Source organism: Phoenix dactylifera, unplaced genomic scaffold (assembly GCF_009389715.1).
Source record: "Phoenix dactylifera cultivar Barhee BC4 unplaced genomic scaffold, palm_55x_up_171113_PBpolish2nd_filt_p 001423F, whole genome shotgun sequence".
Taxonomy (NCBI): Eukaryota; Viridiplantae; Streptophyta; class Magnoliopsida; order Arecales; family Arecaceae; genus Phoenix; species Phoenix dactylifera.
In genome coordinates, this window is record NW_024068745.1 from 51,399 (window position 1) to 78,786 (window position 27,388).

Here is a 27,388-nt window from a genome sequence, read left to right on the forward strand (position 1 = left end):
ACTCTGTGGAATTTTTTTTTTCCGGAACGAATCCGAGTTACCAACCCCCCCCCCCAAAAAAAAAAAAGTTAACGGGTCTGGTCCTTACCCGTTAACTGATTTCAAACTTCTAGATGGTTTTAGAGAGATCATGCTGAGATTTGCACCGGCGTTTGCAAGCGGATCTCCACGGACTGCAGAGGCAGCCAGCGGCCGGTCACCGAATCCAGCCAGTGGTGGGGACTTATCTTCCCCGCGACTGCTACAGCAGATCTGAGGCCGCAAGTTCCTCTTTCTGCTTTCAATGGGACTGAGGGACAGAGACGATAGAAGAGAGGTGAGGCTCCCTCTCTTATTGGCAACACGAGTAGCGCGCAGCCCTTCAACATGCTCCAGCGTTCGCGGCGCAATGGATACAGCAAAGACCTCGTGTGGCAGCCAGAAACGTGGAAGCGGAAGCTGCTCTGCCACACACCAGGGCCTGTTGCTTTGGCACAAAGTAGGGGTGGCAATCGGGTCGGGTCAGGCATAAACAGGTCGGGTCAGATACCAATCGGGTCAAAAAATTATAAACCTGAACCCGACCTGGTTATTAAACAGGTCAGGAATTACAACCTGAACCCGACCTGTTTAATAAACAGGTCACCTGATCCGACCCGTTTAAGACCCGTTTAAGAAAAAAAAAGAAAAAAAAGATGGGGGCCGGCGGGATGGGAGGGGAAGAGACTCGAGAGAGAGAGAGAGAGAGGAGAGACCGAGAGAGAGAGAGAGAGAGGAGAAACCGAGAGAGAGAGAGAGAGGAGAGACCGAGAGAGAGAGAGAGAGGAGAGACCGAGAGAGAGAGAGAGAGAGAGAGAGAGGAGAAACCGAGAGAGAGAGAGAGGAGAGACCGAGAGAGAGAGAGAGAGACCGAGAGAGAGAGAGAGGCAGTAGGGTAAAGGAGAAAAAAAAACTGCTCATCTTCTTCCCCGATCGGCCTCCCTCGCCACGGCTGCGCCCGAGCCGCCGCCCCGCACCGCCCGCGGCGTCGCCGCTGCGCCCGAGCCGCCGCCCCGCACCGCCCGCGGCGTCGCCGCTGCGCCCGAGCCGCCGCCCCGCACCGCCCGCGGCGTCGCCGCTGCGCCCGAGCCGCCGCCCCGCACCGCCCGCGGCGTCGCCGCTGCGCCCGAGCCGCCGCCCCGCACCGCCCGCGGCGTCCCTGCTGCGCCCGAGCCGCCACCCCGCACCACCCGCGGACTCCGCCTTGCCGCGTCTCCGACGACCTCGACGCCGTTGGATCTGGAATAAGGCTTCTTCGGAGCCGTCGATTTGGAGGAGGAAAAAGGGTGGAGGAGAGGGAGGAGGAGGAGGAGAAGGGCGAGAACCATCGATTTGGAGGAGGAGGAAGGGTGGAGGAGAAGGAGGAGGAGGAGAAGGGCGAGAACTGTCGATTTGGAAGAGGAGGAGAAAGGATGGAGGAGAAGGAAGAGGAGAGAATAGCCATGGGGAGGTGGACTTGAGGTTCGGAGGAGAGGAGACTCGGGGAGGGGCTGAGGGAATAGAGCTCGGCGGCGCCATTTCAATGTTTCACAAACCCTAAATCCTAATTCTAAAATCGGGCTGAATCGGGCTGAGTGAATCGGGCCTAGACAGTGAAATCGGGCTATGGAGTGAAATCGGGCCTAGGCGGAGAGTTGGGCCGGCTCTGGACTTTATCTTGTGGGTTATAACTCTCATCTATCAGCCCAATAGTTAAACGGGTTAAACGGATTAAACGGGTCAGACATCTAAAACCCGTATCCGACCCAATTAATAAACAGGTTAAACGGGTCAACCTGTTTACGACCCGAACCTGTTTAGGCCAAACCCAAACCTGTTTATGGCGGGTCGAACACGGGTCGGGTTGGCGGGTCGGGTCCTATTTTGCCACCCCTAGCACAAAGGCAAAGCACGGGCTCTGATAACAAGTTGATGCAGGACGACAGAGAAAAGAAAGGGGAAGGAAGAAGAGAAGAAAGGAGGCTGTTCATTTTTTCAATCATTCATTTATCCTAATCAAATGGATGAACCCCTATATATAGGGTTACAAAATAACAAAAGACCCCTACAAATAGAATAATCCTATAAAATCCTAAAATAACAATATGCAAATAAACCCAACCAACATAAAATAAAATAACATGAAATCAAATTAGTCCAGCCACAACGAAAGTGGCTGGACCATCCTCCTGCGACCGCAGTAGCCCCGCGTAACAGGCGGTCTGGTACTGGTGTCCGTACCAATAGTTTTCTGCAGAAAAGTCCAATTTAGTTGTAAGAATGGTTGAGGAGTTCTAGGGCCATTAGCTACTATGATGAAGTCGATCAAGGATCTTCAAATATGGGAATACATCAAGATATGAACATTGTAAGCTAACAGGAGTCATCTTTGGACTCAGATCAAATAGTCCAGACACACAATGCTTGGCAAAACTCAAAAATAAAGGTGAAGCCCTTTGTAAGAGTAATCCTACCTTCTGAAGGAATATAAAATGTTAGCAATCATCCTTTATTAGCTCTTCTTAATACCATCAACTTCTCATATTTGGTTCCTTTTCCTACCTAAATGCATCACATATTCATCCATATTTTCCAGCAAAATTTACCATTCTTACCAAATAAAAAAGGCTCCTGACTATCAAATGACTAAGTGCAGTCCATGGTTTTAACCAAAAATAAATCGAGTAATAAAAGCAATCACATCGCCTTCTCCAACATCAGTTCAAACAACTTTGCTTCTTTTTCTTTTTCTTTTTTTTTTTAATCTGGGACTGGAGAAAACCTGGCCCAAATCAGGTGAGAACAGGACAAATGAGATAAATGTGGGACTCAGTGATACACTAGTTATTGTGAAAGATTACTAATCTACAGTTCATTTGAAACTAGAAATTTTACAAAAAGATGCATTTCTGACATAATGTAAAGGAACCCTCCCAAAATTGGCTGGTAGAAAAGGTTCTTCATTTGCACTTTGTTATATGGTACTCTGCAATTATTAATCCAATATCTTTTTTACAAGACTAAGAGTTTTGCTTTCTTATAATGGAAATATTTAGGTATACAAAGCGAAAAGCCAAATCGGCCATTTCAGAGATAGGATGCCAGTCTAGCTAAGCCCAAGTACAAAGATAAAATTTATATATATTTGATATTAGGTCAGCTTGCAAAAATTCACTTAGAATCCCAAAATTGCAGAAAGTATAATTACTGAATTCAATTGCTCACCAACAGGAACCCACGTTATTTCTTCAAGCTACAACCAATGATAAATTGTTTGCTGTAGTTTTATAACCACACAAAAAACAAAATAAAACTTGCTTCACCATAATTTTTCCACGAAAACACAAAAGAATAATGAGGAAGAGTATTATACCTGAGTTATCACATTAGGGAGCATGAACAGAGGAAACCTTAATACCGAAAACAGTGACAGTGACGTAAATGCTTTTGCAGGTGTCAGATCCCCCCCAAGTAAAGAGTACATCCCAAATGATGAGACTGTAACAACAACTGGTATGCTATTCAGAATAAAACTATTGAACTGCAAAAAAAACAAAACATGCCAATTAGTCATAAACAGTTCTGTAAGTCGTAACTATGTTAATCAAAAAAAATAAAAAAAGAAATAAGGGATAAGACCAACATGGCCAATATTAGATTCTGTCATTCCATTACAAGCAATAAATAAAGAATGCCTTTGGACTTACTGCTGCTAATAGCTGAGCCCTACGGAACCATGAGAGCTCATCATTGCGAATGCTCTGCACTTCTGACTGGAAACTTTGCTCCCACGCATAACATCTGCCCGATAAAAGATTAAGAGCAATCACTCACTCAAGGATTAAATTTAAACAAGAGCAATATATCACAATCAAATGGCAGCATACTTCACGGTATCCATAGCAGCCAATATCTCATTCATAAGACCAATGCGCTTGTCAGTACGTTGCAAGCCCTCCTTTGACAGTTTCTTCATTTTGCTTATTACAAATGTCTGATGCCAGAAAGGAGCCAAAAATCAGAAACTGCAAGAATATGATGCAGGATGTATATAAATATGAAGGATTTTAGCAATATAGCGCAGGTTGTATATAAATCTGAAGGAAATTGTATTCAGGGACTTTGCAAAAAAAAATTGTCTAGCAAAAGAAAATGGCTGGTTACCAATCATTCTAGACATAGGACAAGGTGTAGCCTGGAGATACTTTAAGGTCTAAAGTTTAAACTCACTATTTTGGCTATCGACAGAATATATATACCGCTTAGCTTCCTTATTATGTTAATATAACACTACTGATTTTTGCTTACCTCTGTCTGTCAGGATTTGGTTCATGTGTTTAAGTGGAATCTGAAAAAAAGATGAAACAATCGGCAAACAAAAGCCAGAAAACGAAGGAACTTGACATTGAATCTCCGAAAAGAAAAAAAGTTCCTCTTCAGATCAAGGTTCAAAATATCAAGTATTAAACCAATAACTACCAAGGGTTGGCATGGTGTACACCGTACCAATGACCCGTATCGACAAAGCGCATCAACCAATACACTTTGACCATGATAACGTAGCCCAATTGAGCTAACAGAAAGCTGGGCTTGGTCCACTTGACCAGCCCAAATATAAGAAACAGCCCAGAACGAAAAAAAAAAAGAAGCACATGCTCAGCACGTGCTATGAGAGAAGACTCTCGATAGGAATCTCCTTCCTCCTGTCTTCACTGGAGGAAATTTGATGCCGAGGCAGATTCCTAGCGCCCACCTTTGAGCGCCTCCTCCAACTCTTTAATGACCCCTCAACTCCCTTCGAGCCTCACTACCATCTACCACCAAACCATCACCAAAGAAACCCATCTTTTCTTCTTCTTTCAGAAGTCCATCACCGTGCCCGCCAGAATCGCAGCCACAACTCGCCGAAAATAAGGTACAAACCCCTCAACCTTCCAGCAAATCCTCCTCCACATACTCCATAGTTCTTAAACTTGGGATTCCGACCAGATTGTCACCGAATTTTATTTGGAAAGGAGGGGCTTTGTTCCAATTTGGATTACCCTGTTATCAGCCATTTTCTCTAATTTTTTTCTTCTTTGGTGGCAATTGTCGCTATTGACCGTCAGCACGTACCATACTGGTACCGGCCCCAACCGGTACGGTTCGGCTGTGAAAAACGGTTCCAATTCTATAGAGACCGGAATCGGCCATTTTCCGCTGTGTATCGGTGTGAACCGGGCAAGTGTTTTAAGGTCTAGTTCTAGAAAGATAATAGCACTAAAGTCCTTAGTCTGATGAAGGGCAAGGATCAAGTTAGACTTTAGGAATTAAGTTCTACATCTGGGTCTAGACAACAAAAATTGTAACCAAACCCTGCCTAACAACAATCCAACCAGATTGACACCATATCCTTCCTCTGCATCAGCACAGTATTTATAGGCAAGAAGATTAATCTGAATAAACAAACTCAAAACAGCATAAATAAAATGAAATCACTAACTAGAGAATTACCTGTATTGGGAACATGAGAACCAGCATAAATGAGCCAACAAGTGATGCAGCACCTAGCTGTTTGTACAACAGTACAATAGCTATGGTAATACGAAAAGGAGCCGACCATACATTGTGAAGCTGTTGGCAGACTTGCTGCAAAAAGAGTGACAAAGTACATATCAAACATGCATTTATTTATATGCCTAAACATGAAGAAAAATAGTTTACTGTGTGTCTCATATATGTTTACTGTCTGTCTCATATATTTTACAACACTAATATCATTTGGAGGGTCCACAATCATCCCATACTAATCAAGTTTATTATTTAAATGAAAATACTAGAAAAATTAGAAGTGAATTATATACTAGTATTGAAGATGTCATGAAGCCAAGAGAAGCACACAGAAGTTTTGAAACTATATTACAGTAATCATGCTGAGCAGTTGTTTATTATTGTATGCTATAAATCTTCAACTGATTTGCATGTTACTCATGATACACCGAATAACAGAGCTAGAATGTGCCCTTTTAATTTACAAAAAAAGTGGCAAGTCATGCATTTATAGTCAAAAGTTACAAACTTAAGTCATGAATAGCTAATTTGGAAATAAGATAGAGCATTTTATTTATGCATAACTATTTGGGAATAAAGTGAGAGAAAATGCCTGGAGTGCTTCTGCATCAGTAGTCATCAAATTTGTTATCTTCCCTGTTGCAAATTTCCTACGACCCACATGTGATAGTTTTAGTGATTTGCGAAAAATAGCTGCAACCTACAAAGGAGATGAATTTACCATGGAAATCAATAATAGCAATCACAGATTGCAACCACATGATCAATAATAAGGGCTAAAGGGAAACATATGATATATTTATTACTCATAATAATTTATAATCTGCCTAAAGCAGCCAAGACTTAATCAACAGAGTATGAGTGATAAACCAAAGGATTTGAGAAGACAAATAGAGAAGGGGAAGGAGCATTATGTAAGCAGCAAGCTCCACATTAGCATATGACCACATTTTTAACTTACCACTTTCATCACTTGAGTGATGAGGTTAACATGATGTAATCGAGGAAAAAACACTGTCTTTATCTATAAATTGTCATACAAAGTTAAAAAGGGCATAAGAGTGGAACTATGAGGAACTATGACAATAAATTAAGAAGTCAGGCATATATTAGTCTGAGAGAAGGTTTGCTCCATATTTGATTTTTCTTTTTAAGATCAATTTCCGAGGCTATAGAAAGGGCTATCATCATACTATAAGGAGGTTCTTGCATAATTTTAAAGAGAATACAGATTTTTAACAGCATAATTCAAGGCCAAATTTAGTGGTGTTGAAAACATACAGAAAATTTGAGTCAATTTTTTTTGAAATTATGGTACGCCATACCATGCTGAACTGAACGGTACAAGGCATACCGCACCGGTATACGGTATGGAGAGTGTACCAATAGTCGGGACACCAAACTGGCCCCGTACCTGGCGTACCGACATAGCGACATGGAGCCACCAGTACGAGGCCAAGTTCCAAGACGCTGTACCTTGTTTGAAACACTTATTTCCATAAAATCGGGGTTACAATATCCCTTTTATACACCTTAGTTATCTCTTTGTAAGTTGTGGAATCCTGAGACAAATGGTTCATATGGAGGGGAAAAGAAATATATCTACATTTATTTTTTGTGAGTGCACAAAATTTTCTAACAAAAAATGAGGGTCAGGAAACATTAAGAAAACACTCGTGACTAGAACATGAGAGAAAAACAGAAATACATACACAAAATATGAGTTCTGGTAATACTCTAATCATTTTAAAAAGTAGAATATAAAGGAATCTCATATCTTCTATCAAGCTGTAATAAATTATCAAATAGTTGGATTCAATTGTTTTCCAACATAATCTAGGTATGGAAATGCAGTAGAACAAAAATAATATAATATCTTGGGTATACCTACTGCCAAACTGGATCTTTAGTGACATTGGGACCTTCTTCTACATGGATAACTTATTTCTGAACTCCCTGCAGATCTAATAAATCAGCTATTTCCAACTAATCATGTTGGTTTTAAACAATTACTCAAAGTCAGAGGAGTTATACAATATAGTCTTTCTTGGTGCACAAGAAGCAGGTTAACTGTGCTTCTATACTGGGAGGACAGTAAAAGGTAATGCACCAGATTCTGCTAATTCTCATACAAAAGGATTAAATGATATAAGCAATGAGAACCTAATTCTAGCATAATATAATCAAGACCTTCCTCTCCTACTGGTTCTTATCATAAGATCAAAGTAGGCATATGCCTTTGCTAGCATCAGTCATGTAATGCAGATAACAGATACTTGAAGCATAAAAATATAGTTTGCCATACCAATTGGTACTAGTGCTGTGAGGACCCGTGCGGGCGTGTGTTTAGTCCCACATCGGTTATTCGCTGGGTAGATCTTAGGTACTTATACAGGATCAAGGACCCAAACAATAATGGTATCAGAGCGAAACCGGCCCATAACCTATGTGGACTAGGGGACACTGCAACACGGATCCATTGGGGCTGACCACGGGCCAATCGTGGTGTTTATGATTAGATTTGAACCTTTAGCCTGACGAGGACGTCAGGGCTTAAACGGGGGGAGTATGTGAGGATCCGTGTGGGCGTGTGTTTAGTCCCACATCGGTTATTCGCTGGGTAGATCTTGGGTACTTATACAGGATCAAGGAACCCAAATAATAACTTCCGGCTAGCCATTTTGGGCGAGGTCCTGGGTTGTTACAAAATGGTATCAGAGCGGATCCGGCCCATAACTTATGTGGACTAGGGGACACTGCAGCACGGATCCATTGGGGTTGACTACGGACCGATCGTAGTGTTTGTGATTAGATTTGAATGGATTTGAACCCTTAGCCTGACGAGGACGTCAGGGCTTGAACGAGGGGAATATGTGAGGACCCGTGCGGGCGTGTGTTTAGTCCCACATCGGTTATTCGCTGGGTAGATCTTGGATACTTATACAGGATCAAGGAACCCAAACAATAACTTCTGGCTAGCCATTTTGGGCGAGGTTCTGGGTTGTTACAAGTGCAAACCGACCGTACCATACCATACCGGTGCCAAACCAGTACGCAGTTCGAGGGGCATACCGACACTCGGCATGCCGAACCGGATACTGTACTGGCATACCGACACTTTAATAGGATGGTACCAATACGTAATCCAGTACCAAAACGGTGAATCTTGCATAAAATTTTGAAAAAAATCCACCAGAATGTTTAATATCCTTTCATCTAGATTCATTTGTGACTATAAACTCTATTAAAGTTCATTACCTTGCATCTGTCTTCTATATAGATCAATAGGTGAATTACTGCTTGTATTTGTATCGTAATACTTGTCAAGTATAAGAACAAGTGTGAAGAAACCCTTCCTAGTTTCCATTTCCACAACCTTAATTTGCTGCCACAGCAGCAACCAAGTGAAGCCAGCGACCTGCTCTTCTTACTACTACCATGTAGACTCTTCTTGGTGACTTCAAAAAGCATGATGGTAAGGTAGTATGGACAAATATTGCATTAGATAGGTATAAATGAGAGCAAAGGATTCCTAGGATAATTACGATAAACTGAATGGGGCTTTGCTTTTATCATTACAAAATACTCAAGCAACAAGATTGGCTAATGTACTTAATACGTCTTAAAATATCATTATAGACAGAAAAACATTAAAAACTGAAATGTACCAAGGTAGACCTCAGTCTGAAGCCAACACGCATAACATTCTGAAAGTACTGTGCTTCAAATAGTGCACCCAATGCCTGATTAGTAAAATTTAGGTCAGAAAAAAGAGCTTAACTTCAAAGTATTCTACAATATACCTGCAAAACTGAAGACATTTGGAAGATTAAAATTTAAAAGTATAGCCAAGTAAAATTCATCCCAACTGCAATATCAGCATCCCACTATTTCAAAAATATTGGATAAGGATTCTGTTGGCCCTTGGCATGAGTGTTATGGTTTTATATTATCACAGGATCACTTACTGAAAGCTACTTCATAAAAGTGATGAAACAACTATAGGTTTTGAAATTTAGGTCCAAAAGCAGGACTAGCAATTTGAAATCGAAGATCTCTTCTCATATAATTTGATCTCTATAAACACAAATTTTTTGGATAGTGATATATTTTCAGATCAAAACCCCGCGAGTACCAGGACCACTCTCGCGATGCAGGAAGGAAGAAGGGAGAAGGGAGAGGATTATCAGATGAAGCACCTACATGTCTGTTCTCAACTTCCACTTCGGCTGGCAATTTTCTGTATCAAACATCACATTTTTATCTATTTCACATTTCTGTGGCATGAAAATGTCATATTGCTAATTCTTAACATGAGGCTGTTTAGCCGATGCCATTTTTTCCGATTTTTGACAGCCACTTTGAGGTTAGCGAATCAACTGGGGTAAAACAGAGTCTGACAATTGTCATCTTTTGACCTTAACCATTTTGAAATTTGAGAACCTTCTTCCTTCACTTTGATTGGGAGTTATTTCTAATTTTCTTAGTTTATTAACAAAATCTAGTCTTCACCATGGTCCACGTTATGTGTCATAGGCCTGAATTGAATCTATCAGGACATTCAAGCCATGGGAATGAGTACCTATAGGAAGTTTATGATTAGTATTTTCTTGTACCCTCGTTTTTACGGTTATCTCCTAACAAAATGAAGTATCACCATTGCTGGCTCAAGATCACCACATATTAATAATGTTTGCTCCTATTCCTTGTGGTCAAAGAGAGACATACTTCAACTTGGGTGGTCAATTATGCTGCCTCTGATTCTAGCTAAGTACATGCACTATGAGGGGTATAATTATTTTAGTTTGTACGAACACCATTGCTCATGTTTTTGATTTATTCTTCTTATTAACAAACCTCTCTGATCCTTGTGTACAGATCTGAGTTTTTATAATCTCTCTATATGGCATCTTAGTAGGGGTCATTTTGGATCCCTTCTCTTACTCTCTTATCCTTGGGTACAGATATCAATTTGGATCCTTTCTCTTACTCTCTATGTACACCTCATGAATCCTCTTGGTCCATAATGGTGCCTATTTTTGAGAGTTCTCAATTTATTGTCCTAAGCATTTCTACACTTAGAAATTCTCCTAATATTATCTTCTGTTTATGCTCCACTAGACACATTCCCTGAGCTAGACATTGTATGTCACATAAACAAAGGTCCTCCTGTTGCACAATTAGCCATGCCCCTGAATTTCTAGCCAGCCCCTAACTCTTATACACTCTAGTTTGGTCATTTATCAAAATCATTTATGTTCATCATGAGTGCACTCCAATTATAAGGTAATTCACCACCCTTTTCTGGTATGCATGAATGAGAAGATTCAAGCTCTTCAATAACACATACATGAATTTCATTCCCCTTCTATAATGAAGGACAACAATTGTTGCATATGGTCTACATGATCATGAGTTATTTCAAAGGTTCCTGGAGATTCAAAAGCAAACTAGTTATTAAGACATATGAAATTAACTAGATAATAAAAGTATCCTTGCCCCATGGTGAAGATGATCATCACCGGTTGTCCCATTCCTCGATAGTCCCTGGTGCATCTATTAAAAAGGCATAAAGAGTGCCTTTCCTCATAGTGATTGTTCAAAGGAGAAGTAGAATCGCCTACTCTATCATGCAAGTTTAAGTGTTTTTCATGGCTTTATTGAAATGCCAACTACTTGGTAGCATTGCATTTCTGCTACTTTTACTGATAAAATGATTATTTTTCAAGTCTGAAAGCTTTCATCGTTTGCAATTGTAAAGCAGCAACTCTATTGTCAGTTTGAGCATGATTTTCTGTTTGATGCACTAATATAGCATCGTCTGAAAATTCTAGATATGGTGAGCCACTTCCAAATCCTACAAATTAATTTCAGCTTCTAGATGGTTTCCTCTACCTGACACTAGCTAAAATTGCTCATAACTCATCTGGTAAGCCATTTATTGGTACTCGGCATTCATGCACTCGAAGAAATCCTATGCAATTTCTTGTAGCTTTAAGTAACCTTAAATAACTGTTCCACTCATCTACTCATCTACTTCTATAGTGAAGCTTCAAGCATTGATTGGGCTAGAGTTTATTCTATTCTATGGTCCACTATTCCCTTTTCTGCCTGTTTGGATGCTTTGCATCTACTGCAGATAGCTTACCATCAGAGTGGATGATGAGGACATCAGAGCCCCTCATTCAGATGATGGAGTCAATTAGTTGCTGGTCGAGTCAATTTGGTTTGTTTTTATTTTAGTCAAGTCAGTAGGTTAGCTGTTGAGTCAAGTAAATAGATCAATTGATCAATGTAAGTTTTTGGGTGTGATCAATTGGTTTAATGGTCTAATGCTAGTAAGGTTTAATTTGGTATGTAATCAATTAATTGACTTAGTCAATTAATTGAAGGGTCCAAGTTTGGTTAGTTGTTAATTGTTTGACTTGGTCAATTCATGATGTAAGGCCTATATAAGGGAAAAGCACATTTTATTTAGCCTTGGCTCTTCCTTCTGATAGCCTGGATCAGTGTTGTTTGTAAATTTTTTGGAAAGAGAACCGATACCTGGCCGTTGGGAAGGCCTTCTTCAACCTTCCCCTTCAGTGGCATTCAGCTTTTAAAGCTGACGCCACCCCACAGCGCCCACGCAGTGGCAAACAACGCCCGCTGTGGCATTATTGCCACAGTGGGCCACTAGCCCCCAACTCAAGGCGAACCGGCCGATTCACACCGAGTCCGAGTCAAACCGGACGGGATGGTTCCGTCCGGTTCTGGCTGGTATTATTGAGGTTCCTTCTCCTACGAGGCCAGAGCTGTTTTTCTATAGCAAACCAACCTAGTCTGGGACCGGATCGGCTCGATTCAGCCTGAACTAGGAAGTACGGCCCGGTTCGTCGATCCTTGATCCTAGCCCACCAATTTGCATCTTCCCAAAGAAAGGATGAATGGAGCATGTGAGGAGTGGGTTTCTACATTGACAACATTACCCCCCATTAATTTTTTTTGACAAAACCCTAACACTTCTTCTATTTTTCTATTTATATACACTATTTTTAGTTAACTATTCACATAAAATTTATTAACTATTTAAATTAAATTATAAATTAATTAGTTATTTACATGATTAATATATATAAATAAATAAATTCATATAATTAATTTATAAAATATTCATTAAATAAAATTAAACTTAAGTATTTATATAATTTTTTATATAATTATAAATTATAAAGATCATAAGTTTATATATTGCCCTACTTTAATATAAATAAGTGTTATAAATTGATCATAATAATACTTTTTATCAAAGGGTAGTTTAGTAAAAATGTCATAAAAATATCATCCATCCTTTCCTTTATTCCTCCCTCCTATACCAAACAAAGAAGGAAATCATACCCGTCGATCCTTCCATGTTTCACCAAACAAACGGGAGGATGGATGTCTCACCCATCCTTTCCTATCCATCCTTCCTTCAATCCATCCTTTATACCAAGAGGGTTAGAGACACTAATTTGCATATACCTTTCTCATGTACTCACACATTATACGCACATTTATCACACTCATACACTAAATTAATGGGATATAGCCCATTGTAATTGTATTCTCGGAATTCATCCTAACTTGGAAAGGTATAACCTGCCATTTCTTGTGTTCATATAGGATAGTATGGAAATATTAATAGACACTAGATGCGATCGTATTTCTGTAACATTTCAGAACAACTCAAGCAGCCAATTGCGCAGAAGAGAAGTTAGGTTTAGGTAATAGAATAAAGGAGTCAAAATCAAACGCATGAAATATGGTTTGCACGTCTCTTAGTCCAAATGAAAATCGGCACCATTTCATAAAATAAGCATTTACATAAAATAATGGCTCATAGACACTTGAAATATAACAGAAGTGCCCATGCATTCTCTTAAGACTTTATTTTCTGTTAAATAGGTTTCTGACATATAGAGTAATTTTGACAAAATCCAAAGAATAGTAAGGGTCAAAAAGTTATAAAACTTCTTAGAAATATTTTAACAAGCACTAGCACAAGTATGGAAGCAACTGATATATCAAAAATATGCTGTAAAAACCTTCTAAATATATGTCTTTTCCATTTATTCATAAAATCAATAAGATAGTAAATGAAGATGTTGAGAGTCTAGAAGATGAAAAGGCATACCAAAGGAGAGATTAAAAATGACACAAATTTTGAATATGGTTCCATACCACTCCAGCAAAAATTCCAAAGGCATAAATGTAGCCATTCCAAGATGGATCTTCTTCTTGCATAGACTGCATATTATAACAAAAACAAAAAGATTCATCACACCATATGGATAGATCTAGTAAATTTATATATAATAAAACTGCATAATTGCATAGGTCTACTACCAGATAAACTTATGACAAATACAAGAATCACAAATGCAATGCATGTCAGGATTCTCAAACAAGAAAATTATCATCAAATCAAAAGTGAGTGTAAAATTTAATAAGATATAGAAAAAATAGCAATTAATATACTGCCAGATTATGTAAGCAGCTAAGGTCCTGGGCACATTTTGATATAATGGATATTAAATTGTTCAAATACCAAAATAAAATTAGAAAATATAATGAAAAACTAATTAAATTTCTGTGCTGATCAACTCTCATTAGCCAAACTTTTATATTAGTTAACAATTTATCCATTATAATTATTTAGTAAAGATAGAAACGAGAGAAAGATTTTGAAGGGAAAAAACAAAGAGACATGATATTTTACCTATTGATTACATGATAACACCAAAGAAGATTTGCTACCATATTTATGTCTGCATACTGTTAAAACCAAATATATCTAACAAAAAGCTAAATAACTTTTATCTCATGCTTTATGGAGGTTGCACAGATCTAGAATATTAGAATATACTGCAACATAGTAAATATGTGATCAACTGACTTCTCGTCTCCATCCATTATATTATGCTGAATGAGATTTTGGGGCTTAAGCTGTTGGCAAAGAGACAGGAAAAAAAAAATATTGCAGAAAAGAGATAGAGGCAGACAGATCTAGGTAAGGTCAGATAAATAAATAAGCAGATAAAGAAGTATCTCATATATTTATTTGTCAGCAGAAAGAGAACTTACCTCCAAGAGGTGATTCAATATTAGTGGGCCCACAAATTGAGAAGCATCATTACCAATCTGCAAGGTGAGTTAAAGGATAAAGTAACAAAATTATTCATGAGAAAACATGAAAACATGAAAAAACGGAAGTAATATTATTCACTAAATGGATAACTACAATTTCTAAAGATTGATTTTAAGGGTTAAAATGTCTAAGTAGAAAAGAATCCAGAAATGCAACCCCTCCAAAATCAACAACAGATTTTCCCTACAGAGAATTAGTAACCTGGAGTGAGGTTTCCATCAAACAAACATTATTCACAACAATTGTAATGTGCATGACCATTTTAGTACATGAGTCCCGATAAGACAATCTTCAAGGTTCCATACCATGACAGATCCTGGATGGGTAATAATAATGCAAGAAGTGAAGCGTCCAGAGAAGAACACATTATATACAACTATCGTTCTTTATGCCCTTTCACGTAGCTTATTAAAACAGTACATAACTATTCAATGTAAATCAGTGTCTCTAAAATACAAATAAATCCAGACACTATTATATTATCCCTATTAAAAATTTTGAAACTGATATTCTTAAGTAATGCTATCTTGCGATTTATCCAAATTCCATTAAAACCATATATCTAACATGTTAAGTCTTATGAAAATGCAACCATTTAATTGGCACTAATAACAGGCAAAGCTAGGAGACATTGGCGGCCCTGAGTGAGAGAACTCCACGAGGTGGAAATATGAATTTGCAAGAACCAAACTCCTTTCTTCGAGACTCACCTACCAAGTCTGTAAGCATGAGGTAGTATAAGAAAGTGTCAAAGATTTAGATATCTGTAAAGAACTTAGAGCCACAAGATTGGACAGATCTTCTTGGGTTCCAATAGACAGATCTGGACCGTAAACATCTAGGAGATATTTCAGAAGAACTATGAGCCCCTCCTGGGTGTTTTGTCAATTTGATCCACCACGTGCACATATCAATGGGATCTAAGAATGTCAGCATCGTTCGCTCTATAATTTGTACTTGAGGGGCCCTAGAAATACATCTATTTAGACAATCTCAGACTAACTTGTTACATAAAACTAACAGCAGTAAATTTGTAGATACCTAATGATAATACTATCATCCACAAGCTTTTGCACATGCATTAAACAACTAAATTTAACTGATCTCAGCAAATGGATACTACCAAATTTGTTGTACCCATGTTGGTTTCCAGTAAATTCACAATATTAATTTCATAAACCATAAAATAATTAAAAAATGATCTACTAAGACAGTGAATTTATTACTTACCTTGAAAAATCCTCCCAGCCAAAATCTGTAGACAAATTAAAAGTGCAACCGAATGTTTCAGATAGTTGATTTAACATGAAAGTATTTTATAAAATGAAATGAAATGGAACACTTTATCTCCAGGAAATATGGAAGGAAAAATGCAATTATCAGTTCATACCTTCCCCCAAGACTACGATGCAGTGCTCTCAAAAGCCATGGTTTGGGTCTCTGGGATTCTTCAGCCCAGCATTTCCAGAACCTGAAACAAAATTATGTTATAAAGATGACACAATATAGAGATTGGATTTCCAAGAGGAAACTGATGCAGGAGATGACACAAAAAATACCTGCTATTCAATGTCTCCGTCTGATCCCATGTATCTAATTTCCAAATATCCTTCTCAGTAATAGGCCTTTTATACCCTTGTTGCATGAGGGGAGTCATCCATGAAAACAATATCCCTAACAAAAAATATTGCAGCAAATATCCAAGACAGACACACCAGTTAGTGAAATGAAAATTTATCTTACCTGTTTATCGTAATGGTTAATATTATAAAGCACTTAATCATATCTGTCATTGAACTCACTGGACAATATATTGCCATGCCTCTCGGGACAAATCTGCTCTCCCCCAGGAAGTGCTTCATAACCTGTGTTGTCAACAAACACCTCATTTCTAATTGAAGTATATCCTGGGTAAGGATTCAAACTGGGAATATAGACCAGCATTAGGATTCCAAACAAAATCTGCATTAAGAAAATTATATCCTTAGCGCAATTTTACATGCTTTGAAATAAATATCGAAGAAGTTTGACCAAGATGCTAAACCAATCAAAGGAAATAACATTGTGAACAAAGACATCCAGATTGCAGAGATTAAATTTTTGAATGAATATTGACTCAGCCCCACATAGGCTGTTATCACTAATTATTGTATCAGTAAGATATATCAAAATAAATAGACAAACCTGGCTTGCTATCTCACTAACATACAAATAGAAGATTGACCTGCAAAGACAAACATAGATATCAACAATGTTTCTATTCCACTTAAATGCATAAAAATTGCTATTGGATAGGAGAAGACATGCAGGTCAAAGTCTGCCCTGCTAGTAGAAGAAACTTTGAACAAATGAAATTGGAGTATGGTGCTATGATTCATTTTATAACATGCTTGTGAACTGTGACAGAGACACCGAATACAGTTTCTCTATTACATATGGACTTGTTTTCACCTGATGTTAAAATGGTATTGTATGCTGTTGCATGTCAACACATGAATGGATAAATACATAGTAACTACCCAAGAACTTTCTAAATTTTCACTTTCAACAAGCCGAACAGAAATTTTAATTTTGGATGCCATCGTGGCCTATTGCATGATTAAATGGGAAGATAATAGCTGTTATGAAGCAGATATGCTAATGCAGTTGCAAGTAACTAAATATAACCAACTAACGTACCTATCATAATACTCTCTCACTGAGAGAACAAGATTGAACATAGAAATTTGCCCAATCAGAACGTAGATAACTGCAAACCGGACGTACCACCGGAACTCACAGATGTAGATTATAGCCTCTACTCCAATCATAATAAGCACACAACACCAAGAGGAAGCCTCAATGAGCAGTGAAACTATCTGCAAAGTAGGAAGGTGATGACAGATAAAAACAACAAATTATCTAGAAAAATAATCCATGTCAAACTGCAAAACAAAACCAATATAATAAAAGCTCTTTTCACAGATACAAGAATTTTTGAAAGCAAGGGAAGGAATAAGCCAAATGTACTATTCACTTCAGGGCTGTCTCTCAAATAGGTTGGAAAATTTAGGGAGCGGGGAGGGCACGAGTGCAATGCAGGCATGTCAATTTAAAGTATGACTTGATGTTAGATCATTGCATACTAATTCAGCAGCCACAGCATGTTTAAATTTTAGAAATCCTTTTCAAATCTCATCTATGGTTTCAATTAGGGCCTATTGCAGCCTTCAACAAATACGACTTCTATACTCATCTAATCTATTGAATGGTCCCTTCAGAAACACGTTTCTATCATTTGAATTAGTGGCAAAAGATAGGCCAAATTCATAAACTCTTGTTCGCAAATTTATGATAAAAATGTAGAATACTAACTATTTGGTGAACCACGCACATGGGTTGAAATTTGAACACATACCAACCAAACAAGAGCAGCTTTATGAATCCAAGAGCTAAATTAAATTTTAGTAACCTACCTCAAAGGGAGCAAGACTAGTCTGTCCATCCAGATTCGCAATTGACATGCCCATAATCAGCCTAAGCAAAGGCTCTGCAGTGCAGTACGTGGCCAGCAGCCCCAACATGTAATTGTAAGCCCGGGACCTCAGACAGAATCTCCGAATAGTGAAATCTTTATTGGTCCTCCATATCCGGTAGACACAAGCAGCGAAAAGAACCAGATGGGAGATGCAAACGACCAGGGTCTCGATGCCGCAGGGCGTGTATGCTCCAAAAGCATTCTCCACCGCCGTCGTCCAGACCCCGTCCTCGACCGGCCGGCAGTACCAGACCAGCGGCTCAAAACCCATAGCTGAAGACACCAACCTCTAATCACTTCAGTACTAACTACTAACACCTAATTCCGTCTCTGCCTCACACTCTCCTCTCACACTCAAGCAGCCTTATACTGCTCTCTCTCTCTCTCTCGCTCTCTCTCTCTCTCTCTCTCTCTCTCTGCAAATAAAATAATTAGGAAAGATAGTTAAAAAAACGTTATTCCTCCAATTACATAACTGTAATAAATTCAGCATATAATAAGCACGTATTAATTTACTTCATTTTCCTTTCCAAAAAAAGGACTATGAAAAAGTAAGTGTACAGAAAAAAAAAAGTAAGTGTACAGAAACGACTCAAACTCAAACTGTTATCCATAAAAATACAATCTTTAACCACAAAAAAGGGGGAAAAAATCAAAAGATAGGGTAAAAAAGTCTCTAATCGGAACATCAAATAAGAAACACAAATTCCAATTGGAATAACAAGACTCCTTTATGGATCTCCAATTGCTTCATCTACCTTCGGATCAGAGAATGAGTTGGGTTCCATTTCCGGTCCCCCTTCCGAACAGAAAACGGAGCAGCTCTACCAAGAACCGAATCCAGACACCAAATCGAACCATCTCGATCCGCGAGAGAGGAGCAGTGCTACCTCCGTTGGTAGAGAAGAGAGAGCCTTTGAGGAGATTCTCCAAAAAGATCTCCACCCCAACCCCAAACTTTTCTCCTCCCTCTCTCTCTCCCTCTAGCTCTCGCTTGCAATATCCCGGGGCTCTCGTCGAGAAAAGATGGTTGGAAACGGATTTATAATAACAAAAAATGACTTGGCGAAAATAAATACTTGTTGGCTCTTGTGGGCCCACCCTTCTCCGGAAAGCTAATGTACAGACTATTAGCGCATTGTAATCTCCCTGCTATCGTACAATCTACAGCGCAGATGTACTCATATTGGTATTATGAACGGTGGATCTCTTATACGCATATAGATTTTTATGCGAAATTTAAGAAATAGAATGATGGAGGACCCCTTGCACCTAGGTATTGGCGCGAAAATTTCGTCCTATTTAATGCCTTCTTTCATCAGCTGGCTACCATTAATTATTCAACTACTACCATGCCGACATCCAATCGCGGCACTGGAAATATGGCGCATAAGTGGGGAAATGGGTCCCGTGGATCGGTTAGTGGGTGCGGCGGGGGTGCAGAGGAATATGGTTTTAATATAATTTGTGCTTTGGCGATCTGCTGGCTGACTCGGCCTCCTCAGGAAAAACCTAAATGGTGGGGTTTGTGTTTGGGTCCGCAAGGGGGTGGGGACCAGAGATTTTGGAGTTACTTAGGTTTTGTTGGTTTTGTTCGTATTTAATTGTGTCACATCCAATCATGTAAGAACAAGCCCACTGCTGCACGATTTAAAATTGGTTTGATTGGAGATCATAGTAATCTTAAAATAGTGCCATAGTAAAATATTGGACATCTCGATTTCGAATTGAACTGACCTCTTTAACTCCGGTATAAACCGAGGTGGATAACTTCAGCCCCAAGTAAAAGAAAGAATATTGGACACTTCGACCTCAGATCGGACCGACCTCTCTGACCCCAGTATAAACCGAGGTGAGCAATTTCGGCCCCATCCGAGGATCTGGCCAGCCGAAGAGCGGATCGACTGAGGAGGGGATTGATACGTGCCAGCAAGGACCGTCAATTCTGGCAATCGGGAGTTGTGGGAGCTCTGCATTCGGCGCGTGGTAAGTACCACACACCGCCCACATGAAATTATATCCACGCCATAAACGTATGACTGACCACTAGCACGTATCGTATCAACTCGGGTAACGACAAAATAGACCACTCTATATAAAGAGGTGGTTTGGGAGCCTTCAGGTAAGCTGATATTGTGTTACACAATTCTCATTTAGAGAGCTCTACTCTACTGAATTTTTTTTCTTTCATTGTTGCCTCTTTATCCTAACTTAGACATCGGAAGATCTCCAACCGAAAACTCTCTGACAAGCAAACTTCTTGCAGGCCATCCCTGAAGGAGTCAACCCCCGACACCTCGGCCACTTCATCTAGCTTGGCTTCTGCAGACCTCAAGGTCATCCGAACTATGCTCCAACCTAGGTTCGGAATTTAGCAGCAACAGATTGGCGCTAGAATGAGGGCCTCCTAGCTATACCAAATATCGAGTAAAGGGAGAAATCGCTAATATGAGGTCGCAAGGAGCTCGCGGTGCATCTCATACCTTGCAACATTGCGCTCCGGCCTCACAAGGCTCATTGTAGAGCTTAGAACATGTTTTGCTAGAACACCTAGCCACACCCGTGAATAATGAGCTATTCAACTTGCTCATTAAACTGGTGCAGGCATTGACTACGGTGGTTCAAAGCTTGCAGCATGGCCGGAACCGATCCAACAGTAATCTAGTCAACCCAGCCACCACTCTCAGCATCCAACGTGCCACATGCGCCTAATCAACCTCCATGGTCAAGGCCAGGACTCGGAGCTGTCTCACTAGAGCCGGCACACCCAACGAGGAAGTCTTGGTCAGGATGGAAAACGGCATACTCTAAGCCCCCATTCCAACAAGAACTCCGCTCCAAGCCTCTCGCCTCCTTGCTATGTGAAGCCCCCCGCCTCAGCGGGATGCCGACCTCAATAGAAGAATTGAGAAGATGGGCCGGCAAATTCAAGCCGTTAGGGGACAAGCTCTGAGGGCGAACAATAACCTCAATTTCTCCTCCAAACCCCTCTTCACCTAGCAGATCATAAAGGAACCGATTCTAACTCAGTTCAAGATGCCCTAGGTAGAATCGTACGATGACACTTCGAATCCTTTGGATCATCTAAAGAATTTCAAAGCTCTCATAATGCTGCACAGAGCCATCGACGCCGTACTTTGCAACGCCTTTCCTGCAACCCTTTCCAAAGCAGCTCGATTTTGGTTCTCATGGCTTTGGCCCGAATCCATCCATTCCTTCATGCAGCTTGGCTGCCTCTTTGTGACACACTTCGTCTCCAGCCAAAGACAACGTTGTGGTTTAGATGCATAACTCGACATCCGATAGAGGAAGAAAGAGTCCCTCAGGGACTATATCAGCTGCTTTAATGCGGTGACGCTAGAGGTCCGCAACCTGAATCAGTCGGTCGCAATGTCAACAATGAAGAGCGGCTTATGGCTATCACGCTTTCTCTTCTCCTTGGAGAAGCGCTTCCCACCGACTTCACCAAAATGTTGGCACAAGTAGAAAAGTATGCCAATGCAAAGAAAGCCATGGTCTCCCATCACGAATCTGCTGGCGAGAGGTATCTCCCAGGAGGCAAAAAGAGTGTGCGAGGAGCAAGGGAAGTCCAGGAGTGTTTCGCCTTGGCAGGAAAGGGGCTCATGATGGCCCAAAAGCTCTCCTCGGATGTTTGAAATATATACTTCTCTAATTGCCCTAAGGACTCAAATTCTCATGAAAATTGAAGGCCTAGGCTACTTATTCCCTCCACATCGGATGAAGGTCCTAGTAACCAAGAGGGACAAGAAGAAGTACTGCCACTTCCACCAAGACCACGATCATGACACTGAGGAATGCATCCAGCCCAAGGATGAGATCGAGGCACTTATCTGACATGGGCGGCTACACCAGTACATGCATGCTCGGTGTGACCGAGGAGAGCCTACTTCGGCCTCTAATCCACCACTCCTAGAGCCAATCGATAATAGTTCGATAGCCGGCATATCCACACCATTGTCGGCAGGTCTGCCAAGAGGCTGAGGCTGTCCTGACAAGATAGTGTACAAAGGACATCATTTTCCTCTCCAACACCGACCTAGGAGGAGTACCGACTCCTCATGATGATGCTATTGTCATTTTTCTTACGATTGCAAATTATGATGTAAAGAGAATCCTTATTGATAATGGAAGTTTGGCCGACATGTTGTTCTACGATGCTTTCCAATAAATGAAGCTACTTGTTGAACAACTTCGAAAAGTCAAGTCACCCCTGGTCAGCTTCTCAAGAGATTTTGTCCTCGTGGAAGGCGTGATCAATCTACCACTCACCACGGGACAAGAGCCTTAAAGCAACACATTGAGGCTGGACTTCCTGGTGGTCCATGTCCCCTCAGTCTATAATAAGATCTTGGGTCGACCTAGCCTCAATACCTTCCGAGCTATGGTTTCTACTTATCATCTGCTCGTCTGGTTCCCCACAAGAAGTGGAGTCGGAGAAATTCGAGATGACCAGATAATGGCTTGCCAATGCTACATGGACACCCTCAAAGAGAAGAAGGTGGTGGAGACTCTACCAATTGAAAGTTAGACACGAGACAAGCTTAAGGAGCAGCGAGGAGAACGGGCCAAAGAATTGGTATAGGTCCCCCCGAGGGAAGGTGAGCTTGATCAAGCTACGCAGATCAGCTTGAGCCTAGATGGAGAAAAATAGGCCAAGATGATTGGCTTTCTTTGCGCCAATGCCGATATCTTTGCCTAGTCGACCACTGACATGCCTGGTATAAGCACTGAGGTGATGGTTCACGAGCTTAATATTGACCCTGCTCCCCGACTTGTGTGGGAAAAAAAGAGGAACTTCACCATAGAAAGGCATCAAGTCATAAATTAAGAAGTTGACAAACCCTTGAAGGTTGGCTTTGTCTGCGAGGTACACTATCCTGACTAGCTGACCAATGTTGTACTTGTTAAAAAGGATAACGGAAAGTGGGGCATCTGCATCGACTACACTGACATGAATAAAGCTTGCCTAAAAGATAGCTTCTCACTTCCGAGGATTGACCAGCTCGTAGATGCGACCTTAGGATAACAGCTGCTGACCTTCACGGACGCAATCTCAAGATACAACCAAATCCAAATGGCACCTGAAGATGAGGAGAAAATAGCTTTTCTTACTGACAAGTGTCTCTACTGCTACAAAATAATGCCCCTTGACTTAAAAAATGTTAGGACAACTTATAAGCACCTCATCAACAAGATCTTGAAGGAATAAATTGGTCGAAACATGGAGGTGTATATGGATGATATGTTCATAAAATGCCAAGCAGTGAAGCGACACATAGCTGACCTTGGAAAAAAGTACTATACGAAGCTCAATCCAACGAAGTACGCCTTTAGAGTCACCTCAGAAGAATTTCTATAAGATTCGAGCAGTATAAGAGATGCAGCCACTAAGGACTGTCAAAGAAGTTCAATGTCTGACTGGTCAGATCGCTGCACTTGCGAGTAAGGCTACAAAACCCGTGACCCGACCCGCTTATATCTGACCTAGCCCGAAAATAGACTCGCAGGGCTGGGATGAGTCCTAAAATTGGACACGTTCTATTTTTTGGGTCGGATTTGAGTATACTGAATCTCGGCTTAACCCAGATCCAACCCGATCCATTTTTTTTAGGTCAATTTTGGATCATTTATCCAACGAGCCAATTCGACCTGATCCAAAATTGAATTATCCATTTAGGCCCGCAGCCCGCAAGCCCACAATTTACCAGTAAAAATCAAGCTAAAAACGTTTTGTATTAAAAAAAAGGACAAAAAAATGGCAAAAGGAGGTGGAGGAGTGGTACAGCAATACTTGTGTTGCCCAAGGTGACAATCCAAGAGGGGGGGTGAATTGGTTTCTTTTAAACTTTTGGTGCTTTTAAAAACTTTCTTAGTTAAGTGCGGTGGATGCTTTCTTAGGCTATTTGAGTGAGTTATGCTAATGCAATAATAGAAGATAAAGCAAAAGAAAATAGAGGCACAAGCACAATGCAAACACCACAATATATAGTGGTTCGGTGCTCTCCTTAGCACCTACGTCCACTCCCCAAGCGTACCCTTGGGATTTCACTATAATCACGCGGATTACAGTTGGATTGTTTTCCGGGCTCACAATCCAAAAACCTAGTTGGTTTTACGGGCTCACCAACGAACCTATACACTTGGTTTTGCGGGCTCACCAAGAACCTTGTTGGTTTTGCGGGCTCACCAACGAACCTATACAACTTTGGTTTTACGGGTTCACCAAAAACCTTTGTTGGTTTTGCGGGCTTACCAACGAACCTTTATAAAGAGTTTAAGCAAATGAAAATAAAAGATTTAACTCCTAAATGAGCATATAAGACAATATGAACAACAAAGAAGAGTTTAGAAGGAAATTATCGCTTTGAAGTTGCTTTGCTCTTCTTTGTCAAGGAAGCTTCACTCTTCAATGGGGGAAGGAGCTCTTGATGCCTCTTTGAATGTGCTCAATCCCTTTCTTTGATTCTTGAATGAAGCTCTTGATGAAGAAGATTAGGGCTCTTTTGTATTCTTGTGTATTCTTTGATAAACCTCTCAAAAGATATTCTCTCTGATGAATAGTGCCCCTTTAAATAGCCTCCCACCTTCTTTGGTCAAGCTCCAATGGTTAGAATTCAAAAACTAGCCGTTACTGACCTTGGGAAGGACAAAAAGTACATCTGCAGAACTATCCGTTACTGTTCAGCCCGTGTTTGGGTCGGCTCAACCTGTCCTTGGGTCGACCCAACTTGGCCTTGGGTCGACTCAAACATTCCTTGGGTCGACCCTCTCAGAGAACACAGAAACATGAATTTCAAACTTCCTTCACTTGGGTCGACCCAACCATTCTTTGGGTCGACTCAAAGTTCACTTGGGTCGACTCAACTTCTTCTTGGGTCGACCCTCTCAGTAATCCCAGAAGACCATTTTCTGTCTATCTTTCTGTCTTCCATTTGGGTCGACCCTCTCAGGGTTTGGGTCGACTCAAAGTTCACTTGGGTCGACTCAACTTCTTCTTGGGTCGACCCTCTCAGTAATTCCAGAGAACCAATTTCTGTCTGTCTTTCTGTCTTGCCTTTGGGTCGACCCTCTCAGGGTTTGGGTCGACTCAAGCTTGGGTCGACTCAACCACTGTGTGGGTCGACCCTCTCAGTGAATCCAGAGAACATTTTTCCTTTGCGTTTTGAGGTTCTTTGGAGGTTGGGTCGACTCATGCTTACCTTGGGTCGACCCAACTCACTGTTCATTTGTGCTGTTTTTGCAGGAGTGTGCCAGATGATTCCTTGAAGTGCCGGGGTCGACCCAATCAACCTATGGGTCGACTCAATTCACACTTTGCTGCATTCTCAAGGTTAGATCCATCCAAATGAACAAGACCATATATATACTTTCAATTAAGCATATGTACTGAGAGTAATGAACTTATAAATGAAGTATCAATTTAACTTATAGCATGCTTTAAATAATTGCTTGTTAATCATCAAAATAACACTATCATCCTCAATCTCCCCCTTTTTGATGATTACAAAATAAAGAGTATAAGCCTATTGATACTTGTCTTTAAAATCAGTTTAAAAAAGGGATTAGATTTCAGAATTTCAGCTTTTATATATATAAGTGAAACCTCCCCCTATATCATTAAAAATTTGCCAATTTGACTTTTTGAATGGCTCCCCCTTTCATTTATAATTCATTAGCAATGAAACTTCAAAAATTTGAGATAATAAATGAGTTTCAGCTTACGTATCGGGGTGCGAGAGGTGCGTGCCAAATTCTGAATTTATATGTGCCAAATTCTGAATCTTGATAGAAATTTTTGATTTTGTGATTTTCATTGTTGCAAATTGCTCCCCCTTAGATATGTAATCTTTCTTATATGATTTTCAATTTGTTTGCCCATTTATTTCTCTTTTATTTTCATAAACTTCTTTACTCACTCTTTCTCACAAAATTAATACTCTTTCCTTCTCTTCTCCTTTATATACACTCTTTCCTTCTCTTTCCTTCTCTTCTCCTTTATATACACTCTTTCCTTCTCTTCTCCCTTATATACACTCTTTCCTAAATTAATACTCTTCCCTTCTCTTCTCCCCCTTTTTGTTATCATCAAAAACATATATGGGAAAAGATGCAATAAAGAACAAGCTTTAGACTTCATTGATTAAAATAGGAACATTTTTCATACATTAATTTCCAAAATAAGTACAATGTTCCTCAATCAAGATTTAAAGATATGAAGGAAAAACAAGATACATATAGAAAAAGAAGCAAGATACATATAAGAAAAGGCAAGATACATATGAGAACTAGATTTCTAGCCTAGGCTCTAAACATAGATGCTAAAATCAGCCTAGGGGGAATCTAATGGCTGGGATCTAGTCCTCATCCGCCTAGCATACGTGGCGAGGGGAGGTCGAGTCTGGTGTGACTGGGTCTGGCGTGGAGCACGTCGAGCTGGATGACTCTGTGCCGATATCTCTGACTCAGCAGCCTGTGGCACAGATGGTCCATGTGTCTCTCTCTCTCCGGAGTGCTCCAATCTGCTGCCTCAGATCACTGATATCAGCAGACATGACATCCAAGCGGGCGTCCAATCGGCTCGTGAGCCCGTCAGTAATAGTCCTCGCCTGAGCTGTCATGAGCTCTGTCATCCTGCTCCAGAAGTCATCCGTATCTGTCGGAGGAGCAGATGACGATGGTCCAGCCTCTGAGGGTGCAGTAGGAAGATCCATAGGCTCCTCATCCTCACCCTCTGGTGCCTCTCCCTCTGGTGCCTTACCCTGAATGCCTGCACCAGTATGTATCCACTGCCCGTTCACTTTCTCATAACCCATGCGTATGAGTGACCGTGCAGTGTACGTGTCTGTGGGTTGCAGATTCTTGAATGCTTCCTCCTCGAGAGGTAACCCATGCTGACGGAAGATTAAAGTAAGTATCATACCATAAGGTAATGATACCCTGTTGCTGCTTATTACCTTTCTCATTTGCCTCAATATCATGGCCGGAAGATTTAGGGGAATTCCCCGAATCATACACTCCATAACTGCAAGATCTCGTTCTGAGATGAGATCGAATCTCCCGGTCTTCGGAAATAAAATCCTATTTACCATATTAAGCAACAACCTCATTTCGGCGGAAAGAGAGCTAGCTATTAC

General features: G+C 40.5%; 1 protein-coding gene across 5 annotated transcripts in view; it reads right to left on the bottom strand.

Moving 5' to 3' along the window:
* Positions 1–19,257, bottom strand: part of LOC103723484 (ABC transporter C family member 2) — a 39,444-nt gene extending 20,187 nt beyond the window's left edge. Inside the window, exons 1-17 of one of the 5 annotated variants that reach the window (XM_039122264.1) lie at positions 18,992–19,257; positions 18,172–18,635; positions 17,396–17,574; positions 16,901–16,940; positions 16,519–16,678; positions 16,276–16,390; positions 16,107–16,187; positions 15,947–15,971; positions 14,653–14,709; positions 13,750–13,815; positions 9,216–9,290; positions 6,140–6,247; positions 5,491–5,625; positions 3,885–3,991; positions 3,705–3,798; positions 3,371–3,538; positions 3,223–3,274 (exon numbers count right to left, since the gene is read on the bottom strand). In XM_039122264.1, the coding sequence (XP_038978192.1) occupies positions 3,251–3,274; positions 3,371–3,538; positions 3,705–3,798; positions 3,885–3,991; positions 5,491–5,625; positions 6,140–6,247; positions 9,216–9,290; positions 13,750–13,815; positions 14,653–14,709; positions 15,947–15,971; positions 16,107–16,187; positions 16,276–16,390; positions 16,519–16,678; positions 16,901–16,940; positions 17,396–17,574; positions 18,172–18,504 (1,767 nt within the window). In that variant the 5' untranslated portion in view covers positions 18,505–18,635; positions 18,992–19,257 and the 3' untranslated portion in view covers positions 3,223–3,250. Of the gene's footprint in view, positions 1–1,906; positions 3,275–3,370; positions 3,539–3,704; positions 3,799–3,884; positions 3,992–5,490; positions 5,626–6,139; positions 6,248–9,215; positions 9,291–13,749; positions 13,816–14,652; positions 14,710–15,946; positions 15,972–16,106; positions 16,188–16,275; positions 16,391–16,518; positions 16,679–16,900; positions 16,941–17,395; positions 17,575–18,171; positions 18,650–18,991 lie in introns of those variants that run through there. The other 4 variants (XM_039122263.1, XM_039122260.1, XM_039122262.1 and 1 more) reach the window with 4 other exon arrangements.
* Between the last annotated feature and the right edge of the window lie 8,131 nt (positions 19,258–27,388).